The sequence below is a fragment of the Camelus bactrianus genome, chromosome 5, assembly GCF_048773025.1.
Source record: "Camelus bactrianus isolate YW-2024 breed Bactrian camel chromosome 5, ASM4877302v1, whole genome shotgun sequence".
In the NCBI taxonomy this organism is placed as follows: domain Eukaryota; kingdom Metazoa; phylum Chordata; class Mammalia; order Artiodactyla; family Camelidae; genus Camelus; species Camelus bactrianus.
The window spans coordinates 41,361,549-41,382,614 of NC_133543.1; the positions used below are offsets into that span (position 1 = coordinate 41,361,549).

The 21,066-nt window shown below is 36.6% G+C and overlaps 1 protein-coding gene across 7 annotated transcripts in view; it reads left to right on the plus strand.

The window, feature by feature from the left end:
• The window catches only part of GPD2 (glycerol-3-phosphate dehydrogenase 2), a 193,444-nt gene extending 186,934 nt beyond the window's left edge, over window positions 1–6,510 (plus strand). For 6 of the 7 annotated variants that reach the window (XM_074363688.1, XM_074363687.1, XM_045507693.2 and 3 more), the window contains 2 exons: window positions 137–235; window positions 3,073–6,510. In XM_074363688.1, coding sequence (XP_074219789.1) covers window positions 137–235; window positions 3,073–3,198 — 225 coding nt within the window. In that variant the 3' untranslated portion in view covers window positions 3,199–6,510. The remainder of the gene's footprint in view (window positions 1–136; window positions 236–3,072) is intronic. The other variant, XM_074363689.1, reaches the window with a different exon arrangement.
• The last annotated feature ends 14,556 nt before the right edge of the window (window positions 6,511–21,066 follow it).

Sequence of the window (21,066 nt, forward strand, 5' to 3'; positions counted from 1 at the left end):
TAGGTAATTTTTTCTCATCTAGTGCTTTCTATAAGTAATATTTTTCTTTGAATTTTTGAAAGGCTGGTAACATTAATAAAAGGATGTGCATAATTTTTCATGAAACTTCATCACTTTGTGCTTTCCTTTTATTTAGAGTATCGGTGTCCAAATGGATGAAAATACACTACATGAAATTCTGAATGAAGTAGATTTGAACAAAAATGGCCAGGTTGAACTCAATGAATTTTTGCAGGTGAGTTGTGGTGAAGGGAAACAAGTGTACTTATTTTTTTTATCTTTTGCTTGTTGCTGGATGTTGAGGAATGGATTTTTAAGTCCACATAGTTGTCACTTCATTCTGAAAAAGAAGAGAGCTTGAATCCAGCAAAGGTTGTTATGTCTGCCCTCAAGGATAAGGTGCCTATTCTTTTTCTAAGGCACATTATGTTGTGTTGGACAACTTAGATTAAATCTAAGTTACTCATGGCTTAAACGGCTGAATCAGAAGCTTGCTTTATAAAGATGTATGCCATGGGATTCCACTAACAGACCCTTCTTTACGTCTATTGTGGAAAGTATATTTTAAATCGAGGAAGTTTAAAGAAATCAGAATTGTATTCATTTGAGAACCTGAAATGCAATGGTTATATTCTTATATTTTAAAGAACCTGAAAAGCTAAAGAAAGGAAACCTGTATTCTAAGGTCAAGACCACATAATTCAAGCATTTCTTTTGCAATTTTCCACTTACTCAAGGCTCAGTTGTTTAATCATAACAATGAAGGAAGTAAATTTTGTTCCTTTAACTTCAAACTGGATGCTACACATCATTCCTTAAAAGAAAGAAATTCAACAAACCCATCCATTATTTGTAGCTGTCCGCAGGACTCTGATCTTATGAAGAATGCATTGGTTTCCCAGCAGCCAGGTTTTTTCTGTAGTGCTTCTTGGGCAGGTATTTCAAATGAATGCTGGGTCTTGCTTTCACCATGGCAATGATGAATGCTGAACATGAAATAAATTAATGCTGGGGATTTTGGTCAATGTCAGCCCTTTCTTCACTGTGTCAAGTTAAACAAACAAGATCAAGGCAAAGGAAATGGTAATTGTCTCTCTGGAGATGAGCTGCAGATCAGAGCATTGTTGAATCTAAATGTAGAAAATTTTCACAGGTTGTGTCCAGCATTACAAAAAAGAATGTTTAGTGCTTTAGCTTACTTACTGTTTAACTAAGTGCACATCTGAAATTGAGTTTAAAATGTATGCTTGGGAATTAGAAACCATTTAATACATTTTTGGTCAAGTTTTTTCTTGAGAAAAATCTTACCATTTGTTTCCAGATTGCAGAAAACTTTTCTTCAAGGAAATAGTTGATGCTTCATTTCATACATTGTAAATAAACAGCAGCATTTATGGTTCAAAGACCCAAGGTTTTAGAAACAATGAGTCTAATTTTATAGATATGATATGTAGGTCAGATTTTAAGTAATTTTCTTGAGTGCAATAGAGTTAAACATGTAGAAAATAATTTAAACCATCTGTGGGTTTTCTTCTAGAGTTTTTTTTTAATAATTGAGTATTTCTTGTCCAATTCTAAATGAAAGAGACTATTCATGCTTCTACTAAGTACAAATACACAGTGTAATTTTCAACTTAAAAAATGCTGACCATATTTCTTATGAAATACATTCACACCCAAATATTATGTTTTTCTTGTAATATGTTTTCAAGATATATGTAATGGTTAAAGGCAACTCTGAGTTTGTAAAGGTTGGTACACCATATAATGTTTATGGATAAAGAAAAAAACTCTGGCTCTCTCAGTCTTGTTCATGCTGATAAACTTTGAAGGTCTTCATTGAGTCAGAGACAAAACAATAAACAATAAATTGTTCTGTCTTTAGATGTCAGCATTCTTCATTCATCGGATGCAAAGTATGTTTTCAGGGTTTTGTTTTGTTTTTAATAAAGTACTTTCCTTTTCTGAAGATTAAGAGCCTATGGTTATCCCATTAAACACCTTTTTGAATGTAGATATATTTTTAATAACCCTCACGAAAGGATCGCTATAGATACTGCATGGTTGCATGACTTTATTTTTAGGTTTGGGCTTTAATGATACTTCTGCGTGTAGGAGTCCATCTCTAATAAGCAATAGCTTGTGAAACAGCTTTTAATAAGGTCATGAAATTCTGATCCAGCCCCTTAACAGATGTCTCAGACTCTTATTTGGAGTCATTTTTAAGAAATGTATCTCTGTAGGCTAAAAACTATAACCCTAAAAGTATTTTGAGAATATATATATATATATATATATATATATATATATATAATATATATTTTCCCTAATGCTTGGCTAAATCAGTTCTTTTAAAAATAAATAGATAAAAAAAGATTGGGGAAGTGAGATCAAGAAAAGCAAATAGTTAAAACCACATCAACTTAAAGAGGAAAAAAAAAAAAGCATCCCCATGCTCATAATTGCACAGTGCCTTCCAGATTAAAGGCCTTTGCCTGCTGACTGCATGTAATTTCAAGACTAATTCTGATTTTATCCATTGGATAAAAATGAATTAGCTAAAATCTGGGCTGTGGAGTGCTTTTTATTCTTAAGGTAGATCTCTGGGTCCATTTTCAAGGACTTAAATGTAAATTACTTTAAAAAGTCTGTAAGGAATTTGGATTTGGGGGACTTGAAGTTGTCAAGTACAGTAACACTAAAAAAGAGTAGTTAAATACAGGTCACAGTTTGTCTTTGTTCAATCCCTGAGATTCCTTTTTAAGATTTTTAAATGGAATTAAAGATTCAATATTTGAGTTGCTCAAAAAAAAAAAAAATGCTCTGAGCACATTAAGGGGCAAGAAGTGATGCATTAATTTGCATTTGAAGGCAGGCTGATTTGCAAAACAGCTGTATTTTTTTGCAGCAGTGGTGAAATAGCTGCCTCTTTCCCCCTTTTTGAAATGTTTGAAAATTGTACTCTTCTTACGTGAGCTGTAGTACCTGCTCCGGTTTTCAGTTTTCACTGTGGGTGTGAGGAAGGGAGTATGCTGGCTGCCTTCTGAATCTGTTGCCTATTTTCTCTTTAAGCTGATGAGTGCTATTCAAAAAGGAAGGGTGTCTGGAAGCCGGCTTGCTATACTAATGAAAACTGCAGAAGAGAATCTCGACAGAAGAGTTCCCATCCCCGTGGACCGAAGTTGTGGAGGACTGTGAGTCTGAGCAGTAAATCCACGGCCAACAAACACAGGAACAACAAATCATCATGTAACAAACCACAGATGACTTACACCACTCCGAATAGTGGATATGGATAGCTGCCTTTTTTAACACTGGGGAACATTCCAAAGCTTTAGGACGTCGATGTATACCCTTTATTTGTATTTGCCATTCAATCTAGCTTCTTAAAAGTGTATTTTATTTTTTTTTCTCATTTTCAATGCACACTGGTTTAATGTTTTGCATTCATTTTGTGACCTGTTAGACTGGACATGCTCCTTTTTTGTTTGTTTACTCATTTATTCAAAGTCAGTTTTAGAGGCAGAATATCTTGGCAGAAATTGAAAAAAGAAGCTGGAAACATTTTGCGACACGCACAAAGCTCTGGATATTAAGCTTGTTTGAGTGTTTGCTTCGGCAGCACGTGTACTAAGCTTGTTTGATAGTATTTGTTCTTAAAAGAAATTGAGTGGGGTGTGACCTATTAACACAATAGTGTTTCTGGAGACCCCTCAGCTCCTTCTTCCTCCAGCTTGTCTGCCTTCCTCATCCAAACAGTATTGTGCAACTTTACATCTAGAACATGACTGGCAACACTGGAAAGGGAAGAAAAATTTAGATCTGGTGATAAGAGCTAGTCTCAGAGAGAAACTCTGAAAGCTTCCAGAATCACAGGTATAAGTTAAGGATAGCATTGACATTTCTGGGAGTTACAGTGATAGTTTCATCTCAGCAATTCAGTTTTTCCCCCAGTCACTGCTGGTTTTTCTTTGACTATTACAGTTGCCAGGAAGATCCTGGCTTTTCTTACTTTAAAACCAGCACTGAAGTGGCAGGTTGGATGTAGTGGGATGAGACTGAATTTCTCAAATCTTCACAGTACTAATAAATTTAAGGATTAAAAACTTGTGTTTATATGTCCATATGTTATAGCACAATTTTCAGTCCCCAAATCCTAAATCTTGGAGCATGTGATATTGTCAGATATAGTCTCTTTGACTTAGGTTATCACATTTTAGGGGGGTGTTTGTAAACATTAAAAGAGGATAGAAATAGCCTTTTGTTAACTTTAGTTCTAATTATTTGTAAAAAGGCACAAAATTGCAATGTTCAAGGTAATTTTAATTGCTTAAAGCCTTTTCTCCTCTGTACTCGATGGAAAAGTTCTCAATCAACCAAAAAGGAAAAAAAAAAAAGAAAACCATACTCAATACACACTCACACACATCCCGCATCACACACACACATACACACAGAGACACAAAACAAAAAGAAAAACCAATCTGCAATGTATAATATATTGAATTTAAAGGGCCAATTTGGTATGCTTTTGCAATACTTTGGTGGCATTTTAGCCAGTCATCTGAATGTTTATTCGTTGTGTTTCCTCTTGTGAAGTTAACGACCTACTTTTTTTTTTTATTTTTAAGATCATGTTTTGTATGAAATAGGAAATGTAACCCTTTATTTAACATTAGGTTTTCATTGTGCAGGCTTGAGATCATAATTTTTTTTTAAACTGGTACATAAAACACTGTTGTGCTGTTATTTCTATATATGTCAACATTGTAGAATATCTTTATGCCTCATTCAAGTGGGGTACGAGCCTGTATGTCATAATGTACACACTGGAGCTTCATTCATCCAAGCCCCCATCCTCACCTCTGAAACAGACAGTTAAGGTAGCACATTAACTCATTTTGTTTTTAAAATGAAGTTTAGACTTGCCACTTCCTAAAGGAAAACCTAAGACAGAGAAGTGACGCTCCCAGGTATCACTGTGAACTTTTTTCTTTCAAGGTGTGATTTTTACAGTGGCTTTTTTTTTTAAATAATGGAATCACGTGGCTTTGTAATTTAGTGTTTTTCTATGAAGACAATAAATTTCACTGTTTAGAACCCAGTGACACTTCATAGATAGAAGAACTGTCCTTTACAACATCAGAGATGATGTACCGCAGTATTGCACATTTATGCTCTCTCTTTCTTTCTTTCCTTTTCTAGTTAAATCAAGATAACGGTGGGCTTGTATCCTCCCTGAATCCATTACAGTAGGGACCGGGCTTGTAACCTGACTGACCTGGGCAGAGCTGTATTTGTAAAGAGGCCTTGTTTATGCACGCCTTGCTATGAGTGAAGTTCCTTTAAGGACAAAAAAAAAAAAAAAAAAGCGCACTTTTCTTCTTTTGAGCATATCTGCTTTGGCTTAAAATCTGCTAATTCTAAAACATACGCTTCTTCACCAATCCCAGAGATTCGTCTTGGAAATGAGCTGGTTCCAAGTCTTTACTGTGAATAAAGCACCCCCGCATTTTTGTGTAAGTTCTTAATTAAACCTGTACAGCTTCTTTACCTGATTTCAGAAAAGGATAGAAGAAAATGGGGGTGGGGGGGTGTAAACGCCTTCAAAATCTATTCCAAGCGCAAAAGAATTTTTTGTCTTTTTGGAGAAACATGGTATTAGCTGATTATGTTGGGATGGGTGTTGGGTGTGCAGAGATTGTTTTTTTTTTTATCGTCAGGTGATTTTTATTTAAAGAGCCTTTAAGGGGATTCAGGTGAAGGAACCCCTGTGGTGGAGAGCTGGATGCTCCTTTAAACTGTCCTTACTGCACTCAGAACAATAGTGATAATGCTGGATTATTTGTTAAGCCAAGGTTGTCTGCCTCATATCCATCATGCTGTTTGCAATATTCTTGCTTCCAATCAATTCATACTGAGTGTAACTTTAGGATTTCTACTACTAAATGCATGCTCCCTATTCTGCTTTAGTTTCTAGCTTTGTTTTGTCTTTTTCAAAATATGTAGCTTACTCTTTTGTACAACAACAAAAATTTCATTCTTTTACTAAACATACTGTAAGGATGATCATTGATCTTATTTCCTTTTTTAAATGTATTTGTAAAGATTTTTGGCATATGAATGTAATAATATTGAATCTATGACGCTAATAACTTGCACTGTTTTGCATTATGTCTTTTTAGAGAGTAAAAAAGCCCTGCTGTGTTTTTAAAGCATCAAGTATAATCCCACTACCAGAGTGGCAGTACACACTGCATGTTTTCATATGTGGCATTTTTATGTATTGTGTTGGGTTATTGTTCTGGATTGGACTGTTAAATACTGTGTTTGAGGCTGGGTTGTCATTTTTATAACTGTCTTGGTGTTTTATCGCCATTATTTATTACTTTTGATATACAGAATGAGCTGCATGCATTTATAGAGCAATAAGGGGATGTATTTAATGTGCCTTGTTTTTAACTGAATAAGAACTGAAAGCATGAATCAATAAAACTGATTAAAATGGTCCATTTGCTGGCATTTTGATGTTACTTGCAGCCAGAGAAATAACTTTGATTACTGCTGAAGTTTAAAAAAAAGTTTGAAAATATTTTCACAAACTCTATTTTTAATTGCACTTGCACATTAATTATTTTAGCTTGCATTTTTGTAATTTTATCTCAAAAGTGAATCCCTGCATAGACAGATGTAATTTTATGTGACTGCCAGATTTATTTGTATTAATTTGTTGCTGGAGCCTTTAGGGCATGACTTCTGTATCTGTGCAATCTTATTCTAAAATTACATTCATCCTATTACAACTCTGTTGAATTCCTTTTTTTTCCTTTCTTCTTTTTTTTTTTTTTTTTTTTTGTCAACCAGAGCCTTTCAGCCTGAGCATTCCCAGGCACACTGATGAATTTTATCATAACTAAAATCAATAGAAATGAATGAGAAAGATTACATAATCCATTTTGATCATCTTACATGTCAAGTTGGTGTAGGGTTGCCACGTGTTGATAAATGCTCTGACAGAAAAAATGCTATATATTTTCATTGTCAGTAAATCAGTAAAGCTGTTATCAGTTTTAACACAAATTTTATAATGCCTATGTTATTTTATAGGTTTTAATTTCCACATGTATAAGGAGCATAGTCTCCATTCTGGTTTAGATGCACTGCCTCTTGGTTTTGCCTGCTTGAAGGCCTGGGTGAGCTTCTGAAAATTCTTTGAAATTGTATAGCATAACCCAGAGCACTGGCTTCCAGACCGACTTATAACAATGAACTGTTTGTTGAGTGCCTGAAAAAAAATATATAGCAGCTCAAATCATTGTTCATTTTGATCTAACTTACCAAATTTTATAGCACTTTCAAATTTGTCAACATAAAATTTGTCAAAATACATTGTTCCCAGTTTCAAAATGTGTAAAGTTTGTGAAGATCAAAGAAAGTGAAATAGATACTGACATCAGTAATTTTGCAATTTGGTCAGCACTGGTGGCAGATTGCACCTGATGACACCCGACTTAGGAAGGAAGCCAACCAGGGAAGTTTTAAATGGTTATGGCCCCTCACTTGTAATGAGAATTTCTGTATAGGAAATGGAGTTGATGAGCCTTTTGTACCTGTGCTTTATAGTTTCGGTCCCTAATTAGCTACCACACTTGTGAAATATGTGAACCATGATGACACCAGAGACAGTCCTGCAGGTCCTGTGCTAAGAAGGGTGTGGGCCCTTTATACAACTCAATAAATACCTTTGGATTTTGTTAAATACTTGACCCGGAATAGTATGATTTATGTGATCTAAGCAAAATACCACTTTTGCAGAATGATCAGGGCTATATTCATTCTCCACATTTGGCATCGAATTACATTGCTTAGCAAACGCTACCATCCGTTCCCTGTTAGTTATCCTTATTCACCTTGGGGTTGCTTGAAACTTTGTAGGTTCAAGTGTGTATGCTATGGTCATAGACAACATACCCTGTTTCAGTGGAAGAGACTCAGGATCGGTACTCACTTGGATATTAGAGCATGGCATGTGGTACAGTGGGTTCCCCCAGCTTCTGAGCCATTCAAGCCCACTGTTGTGTGTCTTAAGCAGAATCTCTCTGCTCTCATTCTCCAGGTACCCCTGTAGTGCCCAGGTTCGTGCCTTCACTGGCTGCTAGCTCCCTTCCCTTCAGTGTGGTGTTTCAGAGAGTTGGGAGGTGTAAAAGCATTTTTTTATTTTTCCTCTTGGCCCTGGTGCCTAAACAAAAACAGTTTGGGTAAAGGAGAATCTTGAACTGGAGGCTGCTTTTTCATGGTCAGGTTTTCTTTATCTAACCTCATATGATAAAACTGGCTCTAACTTTTTTGTGATTTCTTTAAAAAAATCCAATTTAGGCATATCTGATTTTGCTTTAAAATCTCCCTTCCTCTTTGTCTAAGCGATGTAAATGTAATGAGCTTGATCAACGTATCACTTTCCTTTAACCTGACCCCAACGCCCGCCCTCTGTTAAGCAAGCAGTTCCCTCTCCACTCCCTCCTTCCTTCACAGGTCTTTAGAGTAAATAGCCTCTGCTTCTCCCTTTTCATTTGTTGCTTGTTAGATTTTTTTCTTCTTTGCTTAAAATCAATTTTTTGTTGTTTTTCATCCCCATCATTAATTAATTTACAATTCATTTCTATGCATACAGAGTTTTTCCTATTCAAGTTAAGAAGCTGTAAATCTCAGATCCATTGAAATGACAGTGAGAAATATTTCATTTTATCTCATGAATCATTTGCCATCCTTATTGCAGAAAAATGGCAAAATTATGGTGTACCATGTTTTCATAAATTACTCTGCCCACACCCCCTCCTGCCACCCCAAGCCCCAGTTCATTTCATTATTTGTTTGGAAAGACTGTAAGAGTCAGAATCCAGACACTTGTGGTAAACAATTCTGATTTTACAGCAGGCTAATTGAATTTTCATAACATCACAAAATAATTCCTCTGGTACCGTGAAGAATTTAATTCGTGTACAAAATATATCATCTATTTTATAACTCAAAAATAGCTTGATATTAAAATACATCCTGTGATTTGCTAGTATAACAAAAGGGGAAGACTGCTGAATTCCTTAAATAATGTATATAATTTTCATTGGGCTTCATATGTCAAAGTAGTCATTTATGTCCTGAAAGGTGTGTGCTTTGCACTATGTGTTTGAACACTATTAAAAAATCATGGCTTCTTCCAAAAAGGACAAATCATAGGTTTGCATTTCACATATGACCTAGAATGAAATCTTATATGGAGACTCCCTCCCTCCACCCTTAGGAATATCCTCAAAAGTAAAGATTAAAATATTTCTAAAGATAGATATTTTTTAAAAAGCAGTGAAAGAAGGCAGTTCCTATAATGTTATAACATTCCTAAATGAACAGATTTGTCTATGGCCCTTAATCTCTACTTTATTATCGGGTCTTTTAAGGAACCCTGGTCAGTTATTTATACAATTGAAAAAGTCAAGTTTATCCTGATGAATACATTCGTCCGAGTGAACTGCTAAACTGTTTTCAAAATGGGCCATTTTTTAAATGGAGCTTATCCAGCTTGATCCATGCTTTAAGCAGCACTGAACCATTAAATAAAAACCTGGGACAAAATGCCTTTGAAAAGGGTTAATTAGCTTTAATATTGATTTATTCCGTATAGGACGCTAATAGACTAGAACATTTATTTCTGTTTTGGATCATTAAAAACTGGCTTTCGTTCTCAAACAATTTGTTTCTAATAAATAAAAATTAGACCAATTAGAGTAGTTTGAGTATAACCTACAATGCGTGATGTACTTTTTAAGAAAACAAAAACCGGATCACTATTTCACAATTCATTGCCGTTCCAACAGAAACACCGTCCGCAAAATACCCACGAGATCATTAAGCTCAAGACAGAAGTACTTTAACCCTAAAGAGGGGTGAGGAGGAGATGGAGTTAATGTAGGGACAGAAAGCTCCCTAAAGCTAAATTGGCATATGCCGTGATGGCGTCGCTTTCCTCTAACAGTGGGATTTGCTCCCATCTTCTCCATTACTTCGCCTTCTCCGGGCATTGGCTTTACCCTTGGAAAATATTACTGCATCGAAAAAGTTTACCCCCCAGCCAAGGTGTTTGCCTATCTGCGGGGGATACCCGCCCTTGCTCTGCTTAGTTTTTGTTCTAATGCTGCCCTCTAATGGATGCCAAATTATTTCATTAGACCCAGAACAAAAGTAAATTTTCAGCCTCTTGGAGATCCTCCCGCCCTAACCGATCAGGCTATGCAATTGTGATCCGATCATTTTTCCTCCTGTACAAGTGCTCGTGTAGGAGATGTTCCTTTTAATTGTGTGGGGTCACCCCGGCTAAAGTTGCACTCCTCTTCTGGGCAGTAGAGGGGCAGCAATGCTAATTTGTGCTCTATCAAACTTTCCTTTTCTCCTGGCCGGCAACTGGAAAGAATTGATGTTCTGGGGGACTTAAAAATGAGGAATAAAAACAGTGTAAGTGCTGTATTAAGATGATATGCTGTATGTTTTATCAGCCACTGGCACCTAGTTCAAAAGACAAAAAAATTAGCAGCAGTGGTTTGGGAATAGGCCTGTGCACAGGGTGGATATCAAATCCATACATGAAGAATATCAGCACTTTTCACATGCTGCTTCCTGACACCCATTGCTAGAGCTGAAAACTATCTCTATTGTCCAGTTTGATTGCTTGAATCAAACTGATTTACAGCAAATCCATCTGAGCTTTGATAAATCTATTACAGTTTCATTTCACTGATTTCATTAACGTGAATAAAACCAGCCATGCTTTCTGCATAACTGCCTTTTAATGGCTTGGCCCTGTCACCTGCCTGAATATTAATCCCCCTGACTTATTGCTCCACAGAGGGAATGAGTAATGGGTATTTGAATGTGATCAGCACAGTACAATGCAATTAAGGAAGCAGTACTGTTCTGTGCCTTTAATCCTGAACTAATTTGAATTGCAGTTTGATAGCACAGTGAATCCTGCATAATTATGTAGGGTGCATATTAAACTCTGTGACAAACCGGAGAAGCTTTTAACCATCACAGCTATGGTAGACAGGGGAAGGCCAGAGGCAGAGAGCCCACTATTGGACTGAGGGCTCAATTAATAGAAAACCTTCAGCAGGGAAGCTTGGAGAGCAACAGATCTTGGACCACAAATACAAAGTGTTGACTTGTTTCAAATAGATTTTATTTTTTAGGGTTTGGGGCTTTCAGGGCTTCCTTTGAGTTTGCAAGGTAGCAAGGGGAAAACCGGTCCTTAACAAAACTTTGTATTCTCTCAGTGCTTTCGGCAGTTAGAAAACAGCAGCTGTAATAATTCACAGCTTCTTGGCCTCTTAGGATTCCGGCAGTTTGGTCCTCTACCATTCCACAAATGGTGCAGTCAGTCAGATCGGGACCGAAGCTCAGAACTGGTCAGCTGGAAAGAAAAATACATACACACACACACATGCACGCACACAAGTAAAACTGTTTAGAATGTTCCCACTTAGAAGATCCTCTTCTCCCGAAGTTTGAAAATCATTTTATCAGAAGTCAAGCTTCCCTGAAATGTATTTATTATATGATGGTCAATTATTTACTGTGCTATACATATGTCTTTTACTCTGTGTGCAAGCTAGGGATTAAGAAAAAATTAAAACAACGTAACACAAATGTTCTGAATACTTTGGATCTTTCGTGACTATATTGGCAGTTGATTTGCGTGATTACTGAAGTTTGTTTTTCATCCAAAATATATGGGCTCCTGGCTGTTGGGGAAAATGATGGGTCAGAAAATTAAAGACAGTAGTATTACCCCTACTCTGTGGTCCTCCTTGCTGCTGTTAGGATCACATCTGAGTGAAAATAAGACAACAAGATGTATTAACTTATGTCCCAGGTTGGTCTTGCAGTGGGAAATAACCATAAAAGGTCAGAAATGACTAATTTCCTGCAGTTAGGGCATTTAAGGTAAGCAATCAAAATCAAAATTTAAATGTACATTATTATCCAAATAAAAATGATGTCTTAATTCCACTGAACTATTTTTATATAGCACTCTAATGTCACTTTGCCACAGCATCTCTGATACTTAAATGCTTTGTGGATCGAATAGAAAATAATAAATGAGGAGATGGTTTTTACTTAAGTAGTAGGAGACAGGACGATTGCATTTAGAGGAACCGTATGCTGGAAAAACCCCTAAACTGTTTTTACGATGATCTATTTCAATACTTGTTTAAACTTAGCAGTTTATTTTTGTGTCACCTAACTTATTTATTGACACAGGTGATGGTAGATACACTTACTGAAGCTTTAGAAAATTTGAGTGCGTGGAGATGTATGTTTAAGGAAAATACTAGTACTATATATTCTAAAATAATAAATAAATAAAAAGGTATTTTTTGCTATCCAATTGGGGATGTAGATTCAATCCAACAAATTATTATCCAAAATAAACTAAATGTAAAATGCATCAACCAAAATGAAGCTGGGGGGAGGCAGTGACTTCCCTAAGGGTGTACAGTAATATTAGCAGGATTACAGACCTTTAATTTTTTTCGATCTAATTGAATCCAATAGAATTACTGTAGGTTCTTAAGAGTCACCATATCCTGCTCGGCTACTCTAATCTAAATATTGCTAGTTAACCTTGTTTTTCAAAAATACATTGGAAAAAGCTAAATGGAGCCTCTTTCCATAATCAGTTTACATTATGTTGCACACTAACTGTTGATTACATTTTCCAGAGATGGATTATTTCCCTTATGCTACCTGAAATGATTTTTTCAACAATAGTATTCAAATCTGGTTTAAATAAAATAATTTTGTTTTATAGCCTCAAAAACATAAATCATAAGTGAAAATAGATAAAAACATAAAGAAACTAGAAAAAAAAAAGTACCCTAGAATTAACATGAAAGCACTTTCTGGGAGACTTTTTTATTTTTCCTTTTATAAATCAAAGCAAGTAATTGAATATATGGCACTCCAGAAAAATGAAGTCTTTGAAAGGCTGTGCAAAATGCAGCATATGTTCTGTTATTGAAACTGCTGTAAATCAATAAAAAATACAAATTATATTTGAAGTCATACCTTGAAGAGTTTTGCATTCAACTTATATCTTAAGAAGTTACTTCTGCACAGGGAAACGTTAATCTAATTTTGTGTATATTTTCCAAAGACTTCTGAGATGCTCACTTTCTCTCATTCATTTATGCTGAAAACATAACAGTGAGCATTAAGAGCCTGTTGTTACTGTTGGCCATATAAAAAATGCCATAGCCATCTTTGTTCACTTATCTATTTAGAATTTTTTAAAGATGTTAATTATGGCTTCTCCTTTGTAGCATGACAAGTACTTTTTATTAATCCAGCACTATGAAAATCATAATCAAAACCCTACTTTTACCCTGACTTCCACCTTCCCCCACCCTCATTATTGTTGTTGTTGTTGTTGTTTTTTAATCATAAAACAATTCGAGGCAGCAAGAATAGTATGTTGCTTGGGCTAAGGCTGGGCTGTTAGCTAAATTAAGCCATTGTGACTCAAAATCCTCCTTTAATAAGGTTCATGCTGTCTACAACTTCATCATTTTCTGCTGAATGATAATTACTTTATTCAATCATGTTCAAGGTTTTAGTGAAAGCTAGCATTGATTGATTAACTTCAATTACCATGCTTACATTTGCATAGATAAAAACTGCTTTTCAATTTGTGAGTGGCACGCCAGTGGAAACCCTGCGCTGATATTTGCATTTCAATGTGAACAGTGAAGAATAAAGGTGGAAGAGAGGTCTGATCAGTGCTAAGCCCTTTCTGCTTCAGTGCTTAAGCATTTTTCCATAAACACTCTTGTTATGATGTTAGTTTGTTCAAACCACTCTGAGGTAACTGATGGAGGCTCCTGTTTACAAGCTTTCCTGACAATTGAACAGTATGGATTAGGGGGAAGGGACTGCCACAGTAGCTCGCAGGCCGGCCACCAAGTAAAAGAAGAATGAAATCCCTTTCTGGAGCTGTCACAGAAACTCCCAAATGCCAGCGATGCTTTGAAGATCAACCTCGTCTGCTACCGATTGGCTCTACCTGGCCTGACTTCACAATAGCTAGTGCTTTTTCCTCTGAGCAGTCTGCTGCTTGGGACCAAATGTTGAGCTGTTATCAGTCCCATTTTCTGGTCACATGCAAGGGAGGGTCCAAGCTGAAATGAATAAGTTCTTTTCATTCTTACCAAATAGGCCCATAACAAATATTTCGTTATACTAGATTCATTGGATGTTATCACCATGTGTCGTTTGAGTAACCTGATTTTTAGCATGTGTGTAAGACAAGGCCTGCCCTGTTTCCCTTACTGTTTGGTGGTTCAGACATACAGAGTTTTGGTGTACTTTTCTTTGCCTTTTATGCATATCACAGTTTAATCAGGACCATAGTATTGTGCCAATCCTGAGAAGTTCAGCCTCCATAAAATCATAAAAGTTCATAACGAGGAGTTATTTTTTAAATCAATTTGAGGCTCTCTGTTTTTTCTTCTGCAAGGTGGGCAACTAAATGGAACACTTTCTCAGTATAAGCTCAATAACTTTTTCTGGTGGGTTAATATTTTGACTCTAAACAATTTTGACACATAGTAGCACTCAGTAAATCTTTTTGGTTGTGATATCTTTGAATGTTGAAACTCCTAGAAACTCCAGGATGTTTCTACTTGACAACTAGGGAGATTTCCCTGAAAGAATAATGTCCATCTTTAGATCTTTAGGACAAAGAAGTAATGCCACTGAAAATACACCATCAGATCTAAATGCAGAGTTTACATGGACATCCAGACTTCCACTAAGCAAGTTTTAAAATGCATAGGCAATTGCTCATGTAATTTACAATCTGTATACTAATGTATGTATTGTTTCAATGATGAAGTTTAAATAACGAAGATTGAATTGCATGCTGTTCTATAACATATTTTCCTTGCCAAATAAAAAAATCACTTGGGGGCTTCATATAAATTTTAAAGAATATAAAAAGATGGGATGAAATATCATCTTTTGCCTAAATATTACTTGTTGTCACCCTCAGATCTGAAGCTGTATGATAATTGTTTTTAAATTAAATTTGGATGTGCGTTATAATGTTGTACCAGTCTCCCCTCATCAAGCTTGGAGAACTAAGAAGTGTTGCCTCATGCTTTATGCTTGAAGATTGGTCCTCCTTTTCATAGTGGCTCATGGTCGCAGCCTAAGGTTTAGCACCAGGCAGATTGGCAGCTGTGCCTCCCCAAGGGGAGAATCCAGCATCATTGTCCTTATGTTGGCCCCTTAATAATATCAAAGGGAAGCCAGGCTCCAGAGGTGGTGATTTCTGCCAAGTGTGTAAATATTGATTGTTAGCCCTGGGCTGGTATGTTAAATGGATAAGTCAAATTGGTGATTTCTCAATAGATAAGGCAATTCATACATTTTTAAATAAAATTTCTTTATTAAAGAAGTTCCTCAGAATGCAAAAGGAATCAAGCAGAGTTTAACAAAGCAATATTTGGATTGGGACTTGTGACAAGGGATTCTTATTTCAACTAAAGTGGTTTTGTCCCACTTCTTGGGAAACAAGGGTAGGGATGGTTACATAGAATTAAAACAAGTCAATTTCACAACAGATAAAGGAGTCACAATAAGAGGACAAATTGGAGAGATATTTCAGATTCTCAAATATAATGGTAAAAATGTGCTACCAATTCAAACAGTTTGGCTTGAAATATAATCCACCAAAACGTATAGAACTTTCTTTGTTGTCAGTTCCGTAACTGGCATGTAAAAGAATGCTATTTTGGAAAGTTAATTTTAGCTGAGTTGGATAATTAAGAGTAGAAAAATGAAGCAGCCTTGGAAGTCAGTGAAATTGTGTTGTCAAACCAGCACATGACACATAAGAGGATAATAGAAGGCAAAAAACCCATTCCCGTAAGATTTTAAATGGGTAAAATGAATCACTGATAATTTTAAAAATCTTAAAAACTCCATCTTAGTAGATGGGCGTGAGCAAGTCACAGATATTGTTAAATGCTTGTGAGTTAAACAAATGTGAATTACGAAGTGCTGAGAACGTGGATTTGAGGAAATAGGGCTAAAAACACCGAGTGAATGGTCTAGAATTGACTGTTATTTTCATCCCAAAGACAATATTCAGAACTAACCATTTTGTCATTTTTCTTAAGTTGGTGATCTTTTAACATTTAAAATTTGGAAAGCATACGATTTTAAATGAAGTGTACCTACCGCTCCAAAAAGTGAGCACGTCTTTCAGTCTTGTTTGGCCACGTGATTGCCTTTGTTTCTTCCTCTCCAGTGCATGCTCAGTGCCTTCCAGGAGTCAAAATCTTGTCCATATAGTGCTCCCAGCCTCGCGGGTGACCCCATGACATGTTCCAGAACTCTCCAGGGGAGTTTTTCACTGTTGAGGCTCAGAGACATGAATCCCAATGTGTTTGTAGGCCCACCGACTGGATTTTGGCCGCTCTTTCAGGAAATCTAAGGTTGGGACTCACTGGAATCTTTCTTTCTGTCCTTCTCTTCAATTGCTAGGCTCCATCTTTCCTTCTACCGCCAGCCGTCTCCTCAGTCTCCCTTTGCATCCACTTTCCTCCATTAGAAGCTCTCCTCAGAAACTTCTCTTTATTGGCTAATCTTCAGTAATAGAACCAGTTATCTTGGTACAGAGCAATTTTTCTTTCTATAGTATCACAAGTTTAACAAGTCCCAAAAAGCCAGATATTTCCAATTCTCTTCCAGTTTAAATTTTACATGATTATTTAAACACAGAAATATTACTTTTAGAGATGAATATTTTCAAGATTCTAGAGAAATTAATATTTCTTATATTTGAAACAAAGTAAAGCTTAAAAAATATCTGAGTGATACCTTGGCAATGGATCTAATGCCTATAAATTGCTCAATATATGGGTGAATTAAATGGTCACTGTAGATAGAAATTATCCTAGAAATGCTCCTGAACTCAAAGTCCGGTTATGCGGAAATGGAATAAAAATTCTTAACGTCTCTACTTACAGACATCTAACAAAAGAAACAAAGAAGAGAAACGTGAAACACCTCAGATGAAACTTCAGAAATGCAGGTTTAAAATTGTTCTATTTCTCCCTGGTCACCTGAATGGAAACAATGTGATCACTTAAAGTGAATTCAATAGAAATTCAAAGTCATTTAAAAGTCATTTAAAAGAAATTCAAAGTCATTCAAAGCCAGGATTTAGAGGAGATGGGTTTTCGATACCTCCCTCTCCCAGCCCTCAGCTGGGTTCCTTGATTTCCCCTCTCCTGGGCAGACCTCACTGGGAGGAGGTGGGGTGGGATGGGTATCTCAAGCAACTGCTCGGAGCTCAGGAAAGAGGGTTGAAATTGACAGGCTAGTGGAATCTTGCTTCCTCCAAATCTGTGAGCAACAAGCTATTAAATGAAAGTATTTGGAGTCAGGAAATCTGTTTTCTGTTTCTTCTTTGGCATCGCCCTCTTGTGCCCTCCACCCCAGCAGCCTCAATATATAGCCATAAAATCATGAGACTGCCAAAAAGTCAAAATTGGAGTTATATAATTGTTCTTGAAAAATCCCTGGTTTCTTTCATCTGTAGCATAGAAAGGTCATTTTCTGGTTTGGTCACCTGGTTCTTAGGGTCACTCGTGATTCATCAGATCTTTTAAAACAATTTTTTCCCTTGGTATTTTAATGATTTTGCAGTAGAGAAAACACACTTTTTTGTTCATTTACCTGGCATTAAGATAATTATTTTCCTCTTATCCTTGGAAGAATGTAAGCTTTTAAGAAAGAAATCCAAAAACCACAGGATAGTCAAATGAAGGAATTTTTATGGCAGTGCCAGAAAAAAATTTTCTCCTTCTGTCCATATACCAGATCATTTTTTAAAAATGACATTCAAATGACAATCACATGGCACTGTCTTTGCTGGAGTTGCTATGCACGATGGCACTAAACTCTGTATTATAATATATGTTGCAGATGGTACCTACAGTGCATTTATGTAGAGATTTTGCCCACCCCTCCAAAAAGATATATTTACTTACAATGATTCAAAACAGATGGATAGACAAATCTGTCTTCGATATTTAATACTAATATATTAATGTGTAAATGACTTATAACAATAGGTTTGTTTTCTAGAGCCTAATGCAATGGTTGCCATAAGAACACAAATTATGTGTACATTTTAATGCATCTATGCTTCATAATTATGCATGGTTGTGTGCTGTTATAATTGACATAAAATATAAAACAGGTCAAAGAGCAGCTATTAAAACTATTTTTCATTTTGCTTCTTGACAGCCGGCAACATTGGTGCCTGGTACATTTAATAGGGCCGTACGCGGAAGGTGCAGATGGTTATAGAGCTGCGGCCACATGAAAGGGCTCCAGAATTTGTAACCTAATTATTTCAAACATTGTTTTAAAGCTGATGATTTTACTTAGAAGTTTCCTATTTTGAAACCACATAAGTGAAATACTTTAAAATGGGAATGAATGAGGGAACGAAGGACGGGTATCTTGTTTGAGGGAATGAGGGAAGGGTGTTGTTTGTGTGTGTGTGTGTGAGAGAGAGAGAGAGAGAGGAGTGGGACTTTTATTTGCAAACAATACGTGTTCTGAAATCTTTTTTTTTTCTGCTTAGGTAAAATGAAGAGGTCGTCTCCAACGTTCTTTTGTACTGATAACGGAATTTCTATTCTGTGTAGATCTCAGTTTGTTTTTGTTTTCTAACATGCTTAAGAATCACTAGGTTAAATGCTCCTCTCCCAAAGCGTTACAGAGGAAGACACTCTAGTTTTCTAATTGCTTAATCCACTCACCACCCGTGGGGGAACTGAGCATTAATCCCCTCCCCTCAGTAGCCAGGGGAGAGAGGCGAGGGGAGGTTAAGTGACTTGCCCAAGGGCACCCAGCAAGCCTCCCTGAGGCTGGAATTGGAACCCTGAGCACCTGCATCTCAGGCCTGCAGCCCGGCCCTGCTCCTGCTGCCTCAAATATTTATAATTCTTCTGACTGCCAAAACCATCTTCGTTTTCCTGTCATAAAACTCCAGGGAGCTCTGGGTGAAAGAAAGAAAACCTGTATAAAATCAGCCAATAGCAATGCAAGTTTGACCTACAAAAATTTTCTGTTACTGTCTTTTTCAAATGCATAGATTTTTGGAACTATAAAACAGAAACATGAAGTGTATTCCCAAAGAATAAGGATTCCTTACTGCCATTGTCATATGTCAACACAGCTGGTACAATTCTCCCTTGTTTCGGAATTTTCATTTCAGAAAGAGAATTCTTTCTAAACAGTTGAGGAAAGACACTTTTCCCTCAGGGACAGAAATGAAAATTTCAGACATTTTTATGTATTTTAAGGATCCTTCCTTTCTATAAGCATTTTGGATAATTACAATGTTAAATAGTGAAGTTAATAGGAAACTGAGAGAAATTAAAACGGAATAAGGGGTGGGGAGGAAGTATAGCTTGAAGACGCTCCTAACTCTCTGGGCTGCCATGTTTCTCCTTCCCCGTCTCCTATGCCCCCTCTCAAACTGACCCCGCTCCCCACCCCACCTCCCCATTTAGGTCTGCTGCTCTTTAAAGAATCTTCCTGGCACTTAGTTCTTTAGGAACAGCCAAGCCCCCTGGATATTCAAAGCCCTTATGTCAAGCAGAACTTGCTGTTTTCCTTATTTAGGATGCTTTAAAGTGCCTCCGTGGGTTCAGTTTTTTTCTCCTCTGAGGACAGGACCACAGTGTATACAGATGGGAACCAAACATCAATGGATGGAATTAAAAATTAGGGTAGGAGAGCCTTTTAAAAAATTGCTAATAATTTATTCTTCAACTATTCCAGATTGGTAAAGTGCTGTTGTGCCTCTAAATGCAATTGGTCTTATTACTCACATCAGGGAGGAAAGTACAGAATAAACAAGCAACACCAATAATGGTCCCTGGTCTGAGTGTTTTACATTTAGCAACTAATTTAATCCTCACAACACCTCTACAATCATGTATGGTCACGATCCCTTTTTATGGGTGAAGAAACTGAGGTTCAAAGGGATTGAGTGACTTAGCTCAAGTTCACAAATGTGCTAAGTGGTAGAGCTGGGATTTTGTGTCATGGGGAGTTTAAGTCGCCTGTGCTTTTGCTCCTCCTGGTTTAGAGAGATAAGAATGAGGGCTAGTGGTCCAGGCAGTGATTCAAGGCAGGAAAATTCTAGTCTTCCTTTTCTGCTTCACACTACCCACCACAACTCACACCAATTTACCCAAGAAAAACCCCAAACAATAAAAATGGTAAGTAGTAACAAGGATCAGATAAAAATAAATCAGAATTATTGTGACCTTACATAGAAAGAATTTAAGCATCTTCCAAAGGAATGTACTTGATTTTACCAGAAATAGAAGCTTATGACCTAATGCTCGTCTTCTGTTAGGCATCTCTAGTCATTATCCTTAATTGTATCAACTCCTAAGTAGATGTGTTTTTGACTAAGAAGGCACAAAGGAATGTAAACAAGGCATTGTTTATGTTTGGTGATTGATTGCTTTTTTCTCCTTTCAGTTGGCTGCTGTTTCAGGAGGAGTTTTAGCTGTCAGCTCTGTACTTATTTTGACGCTGTTGTGATCCTATACCCTCTGTGTTTATCTTGGTGTGTCGGATTTCTGTACGGGGCATCTGAATCTTGACGTCATAGCTCAAGCCGTCCTGAAGATACATGCTACTGCTTGGAGATGTCTTACTTTGGAATTCTATACGGTTTTGTCAACTAAAGAGTGAAGGGTTCATGACTGAATCATCAAAATTAATCTAACTTAGTATAACAATCTCCCAAATCTCCAAAATGTATACAACTGTATCATGAGTTGAAGAAATCATTAGAGTGTTTTTCAAACACTGGCAGTACAACAAAGGGAATAAAGCTGCTTTCTCCCTACACCTCTTTTTCACTCTCAGTTGCCAAGTTAAACCAGTTTTACCTACAAATATTTTTGCCACTTGTCC